The sequence below is a fragment of the Grampus griseus genome (genome assembly GCF_964374135.1).
Source record: "Grampus griseus genome assembly, chromosome: 4".
Taxonomy (NCBI): domain Eukaryota; kingdom Metazoa; phylum Chordata; class Mammalia; order Artiodactyla; family Delphinidae; genus Grampus; species Grampus griseus.
Window position 1 is genome coordinate 96,998,254 of NC_138997.1, and position 13,911 is coordinate 97,012,164.

General features: G+C 35.9%; 1 protein-coding gene across 1 annotated transcript in view; it reads right to left on the reverse strand.

Moving 5' to 3' along the window:
• SLIT2 (slit guidance ligand 2) overlaps positions 1-13,911 on the reverse strand; it is a 390,009-nt gene that overhangs the window by 34,084 nt on the left and 342,014 nt on the right. The window contains exons 26-28 of the mRNA XM_082653966.1: positions 11,360-11,484; positions 11,128-11,225; positions 9,728-9,867 (exon numbers count right to left, since the gene is read on the reverse strand). Of these exons, the coding sequence (XP_082510092.1) occupies positions 9,728-9,867; positions 11,128-11,225; positions 11,360-11,484 (363 nt within the window). The remainder of the gene's footprint in view (positions 1-9,727; positions 9,868-11,127; positions 11,226-11,359; positions 11,485-13,911) is intronic.

Here is a 13,911-nt window from a genome sequence, read left to right on the forward strand (position 1 = left end):
GAGGCTTATTCAGTTCTCAAAGCCTGCTCAGCAGAGAAAAGGTTGGTCATCTTGTCCCTAGATCAGGATTTCAGGAATTTTCCAACTCAAACTACTCTGTTTAAAATATTCACTTTTTTCACTAATAGAGCAATAAGAAAGGGTGGGTTTGAATTAATAAGTATCTCATTTATATTTTTCCCAAAGTTAGCCCTGTAAATTCAGGTTGGCCATATTTACAAACACAAACAATTTTAAATACAGGTTCATGGCATTGTTGGAACACTTAACTCTCACTAGATTTTGCTAATGTAACCAGATTAGTTTCTTTTTTCTCTGAAACAGAAATAATCTCAGAGTCCATTCTGGGGACCACGGATGTATGAAGGAGGTGGGGAGGGTTCCAGGGCTGACACTGCAGCCTGTTCTTGTTCCTATTCATAAACTGTTTGTTCCTGTTCATAAACTAGTTTCTTTTTTAATATGAAAGGATCATTACTATTGATAATAATGGAAAGGGAACTCATGACAGCAAACTGAATAATTGAACCAGCATTCTAGTGTTATATTTAAACTGTTATGACATTTTCAAATATACTTATAACAAGGGAGGAAGTCTGGTTGAATTCCTGACAGCATCCCCAGGACACAGAGTTTTGGAGGGTCAAATGCATCATTCTTCAAATATTTGCATTTTGAGCTCTTGCTTCGCTCAAGAAAAACCTAGAAAAATGGTACTAATTTTACTCTATTTGAATTGGCACAGAGAGGGAAGGTACCAAGAAAAGCAACCTATTGGAAATAAATTGAGATTTAATTTCTTAAAAGTACACTACTTGAGGGCAAGGGATAGATACCTTTATTTATAGTTTTGTATCTCTTCATTGCCCTTGCATTTGCTAGCAAATTATCTGGCACAAGTTAGATACTCGATGGCTGTTGAAAAATGTGAAAACACTTATTTGATTGCTTTTCAAAGGAAAATACTTTACAAATTGTTAATGAAGGAGACCCAGATGGCATAAGGGGTAATTTAAGGAGGAAGAGAGAATAAGGAATACTGGTAGCAGATTTGTGTTTTGAGATCCCACCCTCACGTATGGCCTTGTAGGCCGAACTTGAGGGGTAGCCTATTGACTCAGATATCTTGACAATCTTGTCTGCCAAATGATGACTATCCCAATCAGAAACAGAGAGGATGAACTCGGGAATCAAGAGGAAGTGTGAGTGTAAATGGCTTGTCTGAGAAAGATTAAGATAAATGGACCTGAATGTTTCTCATTACATAATTTGAAAAATTCCATACATACAATTCCTCAGAAAAATTGTACATTTCCCATTTGTTCTTTATTCATGTAAAGAATAGCATTCTCTCTCCTCTCACAGACCTTGCAATGTAGCAGGGAGATGCATGAACTGTATTAGAGGGTGGACACAGCTGATGGGATTATGGGAGTCATTCCAGAACAGGTTAACTGAATTGGACCTGAAGGAAAAACATTTCTGTTTTCTTCTCTTTTGCTGAACCAGGCTAGCCCTATCTGTTGCCTACTCTGCTCAACATTATCATCCCAGGCACCAGAGCACATCAACGTGAGCAGAAGCCCATTCTCCAATCTGAATATTTAGTATCCTTATCAGTAGTGATAGTAATAGTTGAATTTATTTCATCAGTAAGTAAAGGATTACTCATGAACAGTGTGTTTCTGCTTCTTATTTTTATAAAAGAGCTAACTCTTCCTAAAGGCTCCTTTTAATAATAATCTGATGTTTTCTTATTTGTGTTTATTATCCTGAAACTTGTTCTATCAATTAGCAATAGTTAATTGTTACATAATATAATCAATAAACTATCCAGATAATACCCACTTCTCTAAGCTTAATTAAATCCAATTGTTAGTAGAGAAATATCGGGACTTGATCTTGAGGAGCCATGAACTTTTGAAGATATATTAGCCACTGATAAATGTCCTCTGGTGCAAAGGGTGTACAAAATGGGACACAAGCATAAGCGGAAAAAGCCAAAGTATAACCTCATGAGATAAAGTTTATCATAATTCAAAACAGGAAGGCTCAAGGAAATATGCTATAAATGTGGATATTGATGTTTCAGAAAAGAAAATCATTTTATAATCTCACTTTTGTTCTACGTGACATGAAATGGGTTGCTCCATAATGCTTGTCTGCCTGAAAGTTTGATTAGTCTTTGTGTTCAGAAACAATTCTTTCTCTTTATTTAAAAACTAGTCAAGTAGCTATACTTTGCTGTTAACTTTCTTGGAATATGAGAAGTGATGGCTTTGTACTGGTGAAATAACTGACCTAATCTGAACTTGCAATGAAGAATCAAACCAAAGAGTCTGCCTGGTAGACAAGGGTAATGTTTTATGTATTTTCATATCACTTTCAATTCTGAGCATAGTATTCTGAATAAGGTATTTTCTCAATAAATATCTTTTGAATTTTTAAAATGGAAAAACTTACCCCTCCAAATAAATAAACAAAAAAGGAAGTGTTTTTCAGTACTTCCTCATTGGAACATTATGGCTAAATAATGTAGCCAATTCCAACAGCTACTGAAACTATAAAAATATTTAACTTCGTTTCAAAATAAATAAATCCAAATTAGATTGAATAAGCCTTGGTTAAGCTAAATGGTTGTTCTGAACTCAATGGGCCCTGCCTATTAACTAAAGAGCAAATAGGATCTTTAAAATGTTTTCTGAGATTCAAATGCATTTAAGAAGGCTTTGAGAGGTTGGAACATGAATGCAAACCACAAAATATAATTAGGCTGCCAAAGTCCTCTCTCTAGTTAAAAACGACTGCAAGTATGAGTGCAGCTATATTGACTTTGACAAAAAAGACCTTACACAGCTTGAGGCACAATTAATGAGAGAAGGAGTCACTGTTATTAAGAGATCATGACAATCCAAAAATATACAAAAAACCTAAAAAAAGTACAGCCAAATTCAAGAGTTCTTCAGTATTCAGTATTTCCTTACACTTCAATGTAGAATAAGAGGGTAAAGAGAACCAAAGACTTATTCTCAAATAAAGCCTTTCCATTGGAAGTGAGCATGGCAAATAAAATGACAAAATAATAATTTTTAAAAAGACAGTAAAACTGTCTTTTTACTGAAAAAAGACTGAAGACCATGAGGGGGAGGAATTTCCTTCACACATATAACTTACTTTAGGTAGAATTTTCTTTATCAAAATTCCGTAAGAATTCTTCCGTCATTAGGAATGACATCAAACCATCTACACCATGTCACTGTAGTGATGATGGTTGGAACTAAATGATCCAAAACTTAAATTTGTCCTCTCTGACAGCCCTTGATACTTCTGGAGTATAGACATATAACATTTTCAAGTGTTTTCTTATACATTCTTCCATGTTATTCTCAAACATCTAAAGGAGGTGGGACAGATGTCATTAGACTATGACAGGCCCCACAGTTGATAAATTTTAGTGCCAAGAGAGAAATTTTAGCTTTTCCCGTTAGCTTCATAAATTCATCAGTATCCCACCTGCCCTATGTGATGGAAGGTAGGCTAGTCATCAGGGGAATTAGTTAATTAATTGTACAGACACCGATTAGGCACTTTCTTTTTTTCATGTGTAGATAAAGTAGACTGCCTGTCTGCACCTGAATTTTGTTTTCTTTACAAATACACCTAAGGGTCAATTACTTACAGCCAGCTGAAGAGACAGCAGAAGAAAAGCTTATTTGGCACAAAGGATTAGTCAGAGCCACTGTGGATGTGAAAAGATGCCAAGTCTGGAAGATGGCAGCATATAAGAAGGGACTGGTTCCAGGGGAAGGTCTCCAAATTACAGTGCAGGCCTTGGGGCCAGTTAGACACTGGTTTGCATCTAGATCCCTACTTACAAGGTATGTATCCTTGGGTAAGTACTTTGTCACTGTTTTACACAAGGTATTGCTCAAGTCCTTATTGCTCATATCTGCAGAGTTCTTTTTAAATTAACAATATGTCAGCTAATAACAGAGTTTCTTTTTATTTAAGAAAATTATGCTGGGTGCTGTAAAGAAGTTGAAATTTCATTTCTAGTTATGTTTTGGATTCAAATAATAGAAAATGGTTTGACTGTTTTTTAAAGCAAATTCAGTCAGCAGCAGATTCTTGAAAATAAGAGACATCTTTTATAAAGATAAGCATGAGGTTTAGTCAACACATGAAACCATGTGGTGATGTAAAACAATATCATACTGCCAAGCTTGCTCCCGAGAGTATATATAACTAAGGACACTTTCCTGTGACAGAATAATTGCCATCGTGTTTTCTGAGATAGAATCGGACCTTAGACATCTCTGCCCCAGACCATCAACTGTTTTAGTACTTGTAAAAAAGAAAAGATGACACTTTACCAAGGATGGTATTGGATGCATTAATCCACAGAGAATGTACAGGCTATATTTTTTGCATTCCCAAATAGGAAACAACTCTTTTTTCATGTTTTTTAACTTAACTCTGCACATAGTAAGTGTAAGTGACTAAACACAGTAAATCATCTGAACAATGCAACAGAAAAAAAAAAAATGAAGTCCTTAGCAAGAGGAGACAGAGCTGCTATACAATATAGTCCATGTTAGCCCTATAATCATACTGCTAACGCCTTACATACAACTGCAACTGTCAAGACAAGCACCCTTTTAGGATGCTGTGCCTGTACTTGGCACTTAAAGACTCTAGGTAAGCTGAGTGAAAATACAATGTTATTAGGTATAATTCTGAATCTTTAAGATAAAAATTTAACAAAGATTTCATGATGATTCTCCAGACATGTTGATCACCCTGAGCACTACAGGACTTCCTTTCCTGGGCCTTGAGGTATTTGGAAAGCCATGCAGACCATAAAGTGTCAATGGTTAGATATGGCTCTTTTTATGCTTTAAAAACACTGCCTAGTACTCGTGACATTCTATGAGTTTGACAATGTCATTTTATAAATCAACCTCTTGGGCTTTGTAATTTTTATTTTATAAAATGTTTTAATAAATGTATATATCTTTTAATACTTTTCATGTTTCAAATTACTAAAGATATTAATTTAAAGTTATGGGAAAATTCTCACTATTTAAAATTTTTTCTAGCTACAGCCTATGTACTGTACTAAATGACATGTTTTTCATGATAAAAATAATACATGTTTGGGATACCTTTAAAAAAGGAAAAGCATACAGACAAGTAGAAACTAGAAAGCATTAGTCTTGATTTTTAGCCACTTCTTCTGCCCACTCAGAGAATTTCTTTCACAGTCTTCCAGAAATTGGTAAAGTGCATTTCAGATACCCTCTTTATACTGTTTGGCATAGCTATCTACATATCAAGGATCTGAATGACTGATTTGACATATTGATCTCAGATTTCATTTTTGTCAACATTCCTTTTACCATGTCCATACCATGAAATCTATGTAGCTCTGAAAGAAAGAGGGAAACTAAAATAAAATAATAGACTTAAAAGGCAACTAACCTTTTTCCACCTCATTCAGATTAGCAGCTGGCAGCAACAAAGACAGAAGAGACAAAAGACGTTTTACATTGCAGTACACAGCGGAGCACAGGAAGCCAAAGCACAGCATTAACAACAGAGAAGCCCAGGGTGAGAGAGCAAACTGAAGCAAGGCTTAGATTTCTTACCTACAGCCGGGCCAAACGCACAAACAAGGAGAAAATGAGGTAAAAGGCAGATGCCATCACAGGCAGCAAGAGATCTGTGGCTAAACCGGTGATTTAACAACAGGCAACTTTACTTTGTAAGATGTGTACATAATGGTTTGTGTGTGGGCATTGGAGATTTGAAAAACAGAGAGATAATGGTACAAAATGGAAAAATTAAAATGTTCTGAAATTTTTTCCCACAAAATACATTCTAAGCCTTTACACACCCAACTTGTATGGAAACTTTCATTTACTGAATGTATGCCATCCCATTAAGCAATACCCCATGGTTAAAATGTGATCGATTTTGTATCATCTTTGAATGTGGTCCTGTGAGAAGAGGGTTAATTAAGAAACATAGTCTTGACACAGCAGATCCAGGGTTCTGGCTCTTAGGAAACATTCAAAACCACATTTTTCGATGCAATACCTGAATTCATACCAGAGCTTAAGAAAAGGTGTCAAGTTTTTCAACATCGCAGGGGTGCCACACTTACAACGTTCACTAGTTCTGGGCTAGTGCAATTTGAGGAAGTTTTTAAAACTTTACTTTCAAGAAGTGCCTTATTTTTAGAAAGGATATAATATTGATTTTAAGAGTGACCAACCATCACCAAAAACACAATCTCTCAAGCTACTATTAAAACCCTGGAGTGAATTTTTAAATTATTTGTTTAGCAATTTCAGTGTCTTATTAATCCTTAGCACAGTGATTTAATTTAGAATCATAGTGAGTTAAACTTCTCAAAAATTAATCTTGTCTGAAGAATACTAGCAATCAACAGTCATATGTTATACATAGGACAGATGATGGATTGAATTAGGTAGAAAATAACACTTTGGATGCTTTCGGTGGGGAGGGGATAGTAACGGTTACATAACAGAAAAACAATACTGACCCTTAAAATTTATGTTGTCAATCCCTGCAGCAGGAAAGGACAGAGTTTTGTCCTATAATAAATCAATAACTATTTACTGTGAAGTTCTGGTTACATGGGCTTAAATAAATTTAATAAATTTCTCAACAGTGGTTCATTTTATTTTGAACACATGTAGCCATGTTTTACAGCCTGCCCGTCATATCATGACCTCTCTGTCAGACTGATTTCAGATCTTTGAATTTTCTCTATTAACATATCATATCCATTCTGATTCTTAACGTGGGTGCCAAATGTAAAAACTTTCACCATATTAATTTACAAGTTTTTCCTATGAAGTCTTATTTGTTCCTACTAGAGAGTTCATTTTCTCACTGAATGCCTCAGAGATACAGAGTAAAAAAAAAATCTCCAAACAGAAAAGCAACTTATAACTTGAATGATTTTTAAGCAGTGACAACATTATTATATTCTCTGAGCACAGAAGGGGTTCTGTTCCAAGATCTCATGCTCATTAATCAGATTCCAAACTTAAATCAAAAACAATACAGCCATGATATAAGAAAATGTCTCCCTGACTGCAGACTTGGATGAAGCAGGATATAAAGCTCTGGAGTACAATTTATAACCTCCTATAATTAAAGGCCATTTATGTGCCACTGATTTCAAAATCTGCAGATGGTTGTTTGATATTTTGTAAATGAGTTCATTTCACATATGGACAAAAATGCTACAGCTAATAGATGATTTACAAATATGTCTGATTTAGGTATCTGCTCTAATGCCAGTTTGCAAAACTCTTCACTTCCCACAAAACCCAACCCAAAGTTATAGTGATAGTATCTTCATGTTTTGTATGCTATGAACTTTCTATAGAGTGCAATGTTTATCCTTAGCCTGAATTAAGGCAAACTGATACCTGCAATAGATATGACTGAAAAAACCAGAGGAGTCTCAATTCTTGTTGAGCACCAAACGGCCCTTGACAAATAGTCATAGCAGGTTCCCACATGATAGCTTTTATAGATGTCACGTTTTGGCTCTAAAGTGGTTGTGCTAATAAGCTTTGGAGTTTTTTGGATGTGTTTCAAAGAAAGAGATCTGACACAGGGAAATGAAGCTTCGTAATACTTTTCAGAGGAAGTTGCACTGAACTGAATCATTTTAGGATGCAGAAAACGTGTTTAAGAAGATCAGGTGTGAAGGGATCTTGGAAAACAAAGGGAGAGAAGGTAAAACAAAGACTCAAAGAGATGGATAAGGAATGAAGTAGAGCACATCTAAAGCCAAAGGCGGACCCAACCAAACCAACGCAGAAGAGACTGCCACTTTACGTAAATTATCATGGAAAAGGTATGAAGCATCTGAATACAGCAGTGCTGTCAGGTCTAGGTTTTCATTGGTAAGGGGATATAGAAAAATTCCTGGTTTCTGTGCTCAGGAACACATTGGCTAACCAAACTGTGCTGGAAATACTCGGATCCAATTTGTCCTGGTCAGAGTAGGTTAGTTTAAAGAGGTCTCTGACATTAAGTGAATTAAGTTCTTCCTATAATGATCAGAACAATGACAGGATAGAGAACTGTCTCTAAGAAGGTACTAGCTACAGATTTTGGTGCAAGCATTGGGCTGCTTGTGTAAGTCTAAATTAGCCCATCCAGAAAAACTCAGATTCTCGGGGTAGCTCCAAGGGCTTGAGAATCAGTGCACTCAGGCTAATGGCATGTATGTGAGGTGTGACACAAGTAAAGCTCGTGTGAATGTCAAAGCTACGTAACACCTAAACTCTTCCTAGCTATGTTAGAATGGGTGCATATTAGACATACTTGCTATCCTTAATTAATGCAAAATAACAAAGAATTCAAATTCTGGCCACTAAGGAGTCCAAGTGCTATATATATATATATATATATATATATATATATATATATATATAAAATAGAGTAACTGGTGATACATGCTAAAATTTCTACTGGAAACTCAGTATATTACTTCATATGGCATCAGGTACTTCACTGGTGTGAAAAAAAAAATCATACCATAGAAAAGGCAGCTGCAGAATCTCTCAAACAGACGCGGGATATTAGAACAAAAACTCATTATTCTATTTAGCATCTTCCCATCAAGAAAGTACCTCTTAAAATGCAAAGTTTGAGTATTCCATAAAAGCTTAAATTTCAGTGCTTTTCTAACAAATCCCTGGGAAAATTAATCATACAGATGTGCTTCCATTTTTCATGTCTAGAGATGTTAACCTCAGTCATCCAAGTAGCTATTTTACCCTCTGATATTCTTAACTATGTATATGGAAATAAATACAATTAATGAAAAATACCCAGCCGAATGAAAATGGTAACTTTGAATAGAGTGACAGAATGTACTTCTCCATTTTTTCTTACAAATAAAATATGTAACATTCTCCTTTTCTCTACCAATTTTAAAACTAAATGGTTTATTAAGAATGTAACTATGAAGTTTCTTATTCATAGCCACAAAAATTGATCAAAATAGATATTCTGACATAATAAGTAAGTTGTAAACTTGATGTTGACTTTATAGCAAATTGGTTTATCCAGGGCAGAAGTTTAGCAGTTTGGATAGTCTCATGAGAGTTACCACCTTTATTCCTGACATTTTGTATCAAGATAGAAAAAAAAAAGGTGGGGTGGGGGGAGAATGGTCTGATAAGATTACCCAAAGCGATCAGTATCTTCCTAATGTGATCTATTTTGAAGGACATGAGTTGCTACATGCAAACACTCACTGATGAATAAACAAGTATGGACACGAAGAATCTCAAATGCTTGGTTATTTTTTGCCTATGTAAAGAAATGCTCCCTTTTCACATATGTTTCGGTGGGTTGGTCTGCATAGGAAAAGTGCTTTGCATGAAAATGTCACTCAGTTGTGGGACTAAAAGCTTCAGTATGATAACTTCCTTTGTGCTGGAAAGTATTACTTTATGATGGATGCTTATGTTCTAACTGAGCTCCCCAGGACTTTTATTTGGTTGGCTGAAACCATCTTTAACTCCGTCTGTTATTACATTACAGCTAATTTCCAAAACAACTATCAGTTATTGAATAATACAATGGTCTACTAAACACATGCAGCATAGTGCCAGTGGTGCTTTCAAACAGATACACAGATTGATGGAATAGCATTTCCTAGTCTTCCTACCTGTGTACTCAGGTGGGCAAAGGCATGTGTAGTTATTAATTCCATCGACGCATGTAGAGTTATTTTCACAGTCATTATCTTCACAGTCATCAACATTGATTTCACAATTTTCTCCTTCAAATCCATCAGCACAAATACACCTGAACGCCAGGGGAAGAAAAGACAAAAGACACCTTCCTATATTTCCAAACCATATGGTCTAAATATTGAAAAAAACTAAATACACTCATCAATTACAGAGATTTTAACGACAAGAAATTGATTTTTTAAATGCTTTTAAATGACACATTGTAAGCATCAATTTAAGTTAATATCCCCCAAATCAGAAACAATTTGAGAAAGAAAATTTATGCTGGCTGCAAGATGGCAAATGGCCCCATGGTCCTATAAGTCAATAAATCCAATACATTTGCAGGTTTAAAAAATGAGAAAAGTTTACTCTACAGCCCTAGATATCTTAATCTCTAGTTGTGTTCTAATAAAATAATTCATGCTTATTTGCTCATAAATGAGGAGGAATGATTCTGATTTTTAAAAAATTACACTTACTAACTTATGTGTAATGTTCTTGATGTGTCAAAGCAAAATAGAAATCTAAAAATAAAACTTTGTCTTCCTTGCAATTATAAAATATGAATATTCTCTTTAACTCTCAACAAATATAATTTTTCACTGGCATAATACATTGTACCTTTCATCTTGCTAGGCATCAGAATAATCTTTGAGTAAAGGCTTGATGAAAAAGAGACAACTTCATAACAGAAGGCAGAAATGAAGTATATGTATTATAAAAAGTGGTATTTCTAACAAGCTTTAGTAGTAGATTAGCATTCTTATGCGAAGTTATTAGTTTTCATTGTAAGAACTCTGTTTCATGATTCATGAAGTAGATCTGAAGTAACTGTACTGTATGATTAAATAACTCGCGATTAAAAATGTTCACAGCATGTTTGTCTACACATATGGTGGCTTGGAAATGAGTCATTACTTTTCTGTTTCAATGGGACCCACATCTTATCATTACACACAGTCTGTTAAAGCAACACACAAAACAACAGATGGATATATGCCTTGCAGTAGGGGACTATTTGACTATTAATTAGCTTAACAGAGCCACTAATTTGTCTTGACCTAATCTGACTTGATTAGTTCCAATGTACGCATGTGCGTGTTTTTAAATTGCTTGGCTTTGTAGCATCCTGAGCTGAGAATACTGTAATGTCTCCATTTGTTTTTATATCGAAATATCTCTGCAAGGGACTAATACATACTTTCCTTATGAACAGAATTTCTGGTACTCTTTTCAAAACAAAGCCCTTGGATTTAAAAAGGAAAAATGAATCTTTGCTTATTCTTGCTCCAATACGTCAGACACAGAAGATCACAGACCAATGACCTACCAGAAGCCATCTTTTTCTCCTTCTTTTAAGTGGCAAGTTCCTCCATGTTTACATGGGTTACTGATGCATGCATGAATTGGAACATCACAGTCCTGCCCCTGGACAAGGAATGGTCAAGTTGAGTGTAAATAAAGTAGTACTCAGCACATAGAGAAAGCACAACAGAATAATAAAGACCCACCAAGGAAAGCTACGTTTTCAGATCTTGGTTCCCACAACAGCTTCTACTTACCTTGAAACCATATGGACAGGTGCAGCGATAAAAGTCAACTGGATCATTGTTACAAGTGCCATCATTTTTACATGGATTTGATAAGCAGGGATTACATTTAGCTAGAATATTGACATCTACAGGACCTAAAAATTGATTGAAAAATATGAGAAGTGGATGCTTTCTGTTTTCAGTTCACTTAAAATTATTTCAATGCCTTAATGTAACAGTACATTTTGTATAAAATTATTATTGGTCACATATCCATATGTGTTTCTCTTCCATGACAAAACCAGAAATCAGCATCATCATAATTATCTTTAAGAACGCAACAGGAGGCCATCTCATTGGGAGTTAATAGTGAAACTCTCTCATGTCAGAGTAGGGCTCTGAGTTGTGAGCTTAGGTAGTTAAGAGCTGACATTAGTGATGCCAGCATCAAAGGGTCAGTCCCCTCATTAACTGACTAGCTAATGCGGATGCTTTCCATGGCCAGTGCCTGCAACTTAACTCAGGCGGCTGGTATGGAAAGCCATGGATCCCAAAGAGGACTGTGGGTGTGTGTGCTAGGGGATGGGTGGGCAAGGTTTGGAATAAGTACAAACTCAGGAGACCTTCAAGATGGTGGAGGAGTAAGAAGTGGAGTTCACCTTCCTCCCCACAAATACATCAGAAATACATCTACATGTGGAACAACTCCTACAAAACCTACTGAATGCTGGCAGAAGACCTCAGACTTCCCAAAAGATATATATATATATATATATTTTTTTTTTCTTCCTTTTTACTTTTTGTGAGTGTGTATGTGTATGCTTCTTTGTGTGATTAAGTTTGTATAGCTTTGCTTTTACCATTTGTCCTAGTGTTCTGTCCATTTTTTTTTTAAGTATAGCTTATAGTGCTTGTTACCATTGGTGGATTTGTTATTTGGTTTGGTTGCTCTCTTCTTTCTTTTATTACTTTTAATTTTTTTTATTTTTAATAATTTTTCATTTTTTATTTTAATAACTATTTCCTCCCTTCCTTCCTTCCTTCCATCCATCCATCCATCCATCCATCTTTTTTTCTCCCTTATCTTCTGAGCCATGTGGCTGACAGGGTCTTGGTGCTCCAGGCAGGTGTCAGCCTTGTGCCTCTGAGGTGGGAGAGCCAAGTTCAGGACACTGGTCCACCAGAGACCTCCTGGCTCCATGTAATATCAAATGGTGAAACCTCTCCCAGAGATGTCCATCTCAGTGGAAAGACCCAGTTCCACTCAATGACCAGCAAGCTACAGTGCTGGACACCCCATGCCAAACAACTAGCAAGACAGGGACACAGCCCCACCCATTACCAGAGATGCTGCCTAAAATAATAATAAGGTCACAGACACCACAAAACACACCACTGGATGCAGTCCTGCCCACCAGAAAGACAAGATCCAGCCTCATCCATCAGAACACAGGCACTAGTCCCCTCCACCAGGAAGCCTACACAACCCACTGAACCAACCTTAGCCACTGGGGGGCAGACACCAAAAACAACGGGACTATGAATCTGCACCCTGTGAAAAGGAGACCCCAAACACAGTAAGTTAAGCAAAATAAGAAGATAGAGAAACACACAGCAGATGAAAGAGCAATGTTAAAACCTACCAGTCCAAACAAATGAAGGGGAAATAGGCAGTCTACCTGAAAAAGAATTCAGAGTAATGATACTAAAGATGATCCAAAATCTTGGAAATAGAAGGAAAAAATACAAGAAACATTTAACAAGGACAGAGAAGAACTAGAGGGCAAAAAACAATGATGAACAACACAATAAATGAAATTAAAAATTCTCTAGAAGGAATCAATGACAGAATAACTGAGGCAGAAGAACAGAAAACTGACCTGGAAGATAAAATAGGGGATATAACTACCACAGAGCGGAATAAAGAAAAAAGAATGAAAAGAATTGAGGACAGTCTCAGAGACAACTGGGGTAAAATTAAAAACACCAACATTCGAATTATAGGGGTCCCAGAAGAAGAAGAGAAAAAGAAAGGGACTGAGAAAATATTTGAAGAGATTATACTTAAAAACTTCCCTAATATGGGAAAGGAAATACTCAATCAAGTCCAGGAAGTGCAGAGAGTCTCATACAGGATAAATCCAAGGAGAAACACACAAAGACACGTATTAATCAAACTATTAAAAATTAAATACAAAGAAAAAATATTAAAAGCAGCAAGGGAAAAGCAACAAATAACATACAAGGGAATCCACATAAGGTTAACAGCTGATCTTTCAGCAGAAACTCCGCAAGCCAGAAGGGTATGGCAGGACATATTTAAAGCGATGAAAGGGAAAAACCCACAACCAAGATTACTCTATACCAGCAAGGCTGTCATTCAGATTCAATGGAGAAATTAAAACCTTTACAGACAAGCAAAAGTTAAGAGAATTCAGCACCACCAAACCAGCTTTACAACAAATGGAATTTCTCTAGACAGGAAAGAGAAGGGAAGGAAAAGACCTACAATAACAAACCCAAAACAATTAAGAAAATGATAATAGGAACATACATATCGATAACTACCTTAAATGTAAATG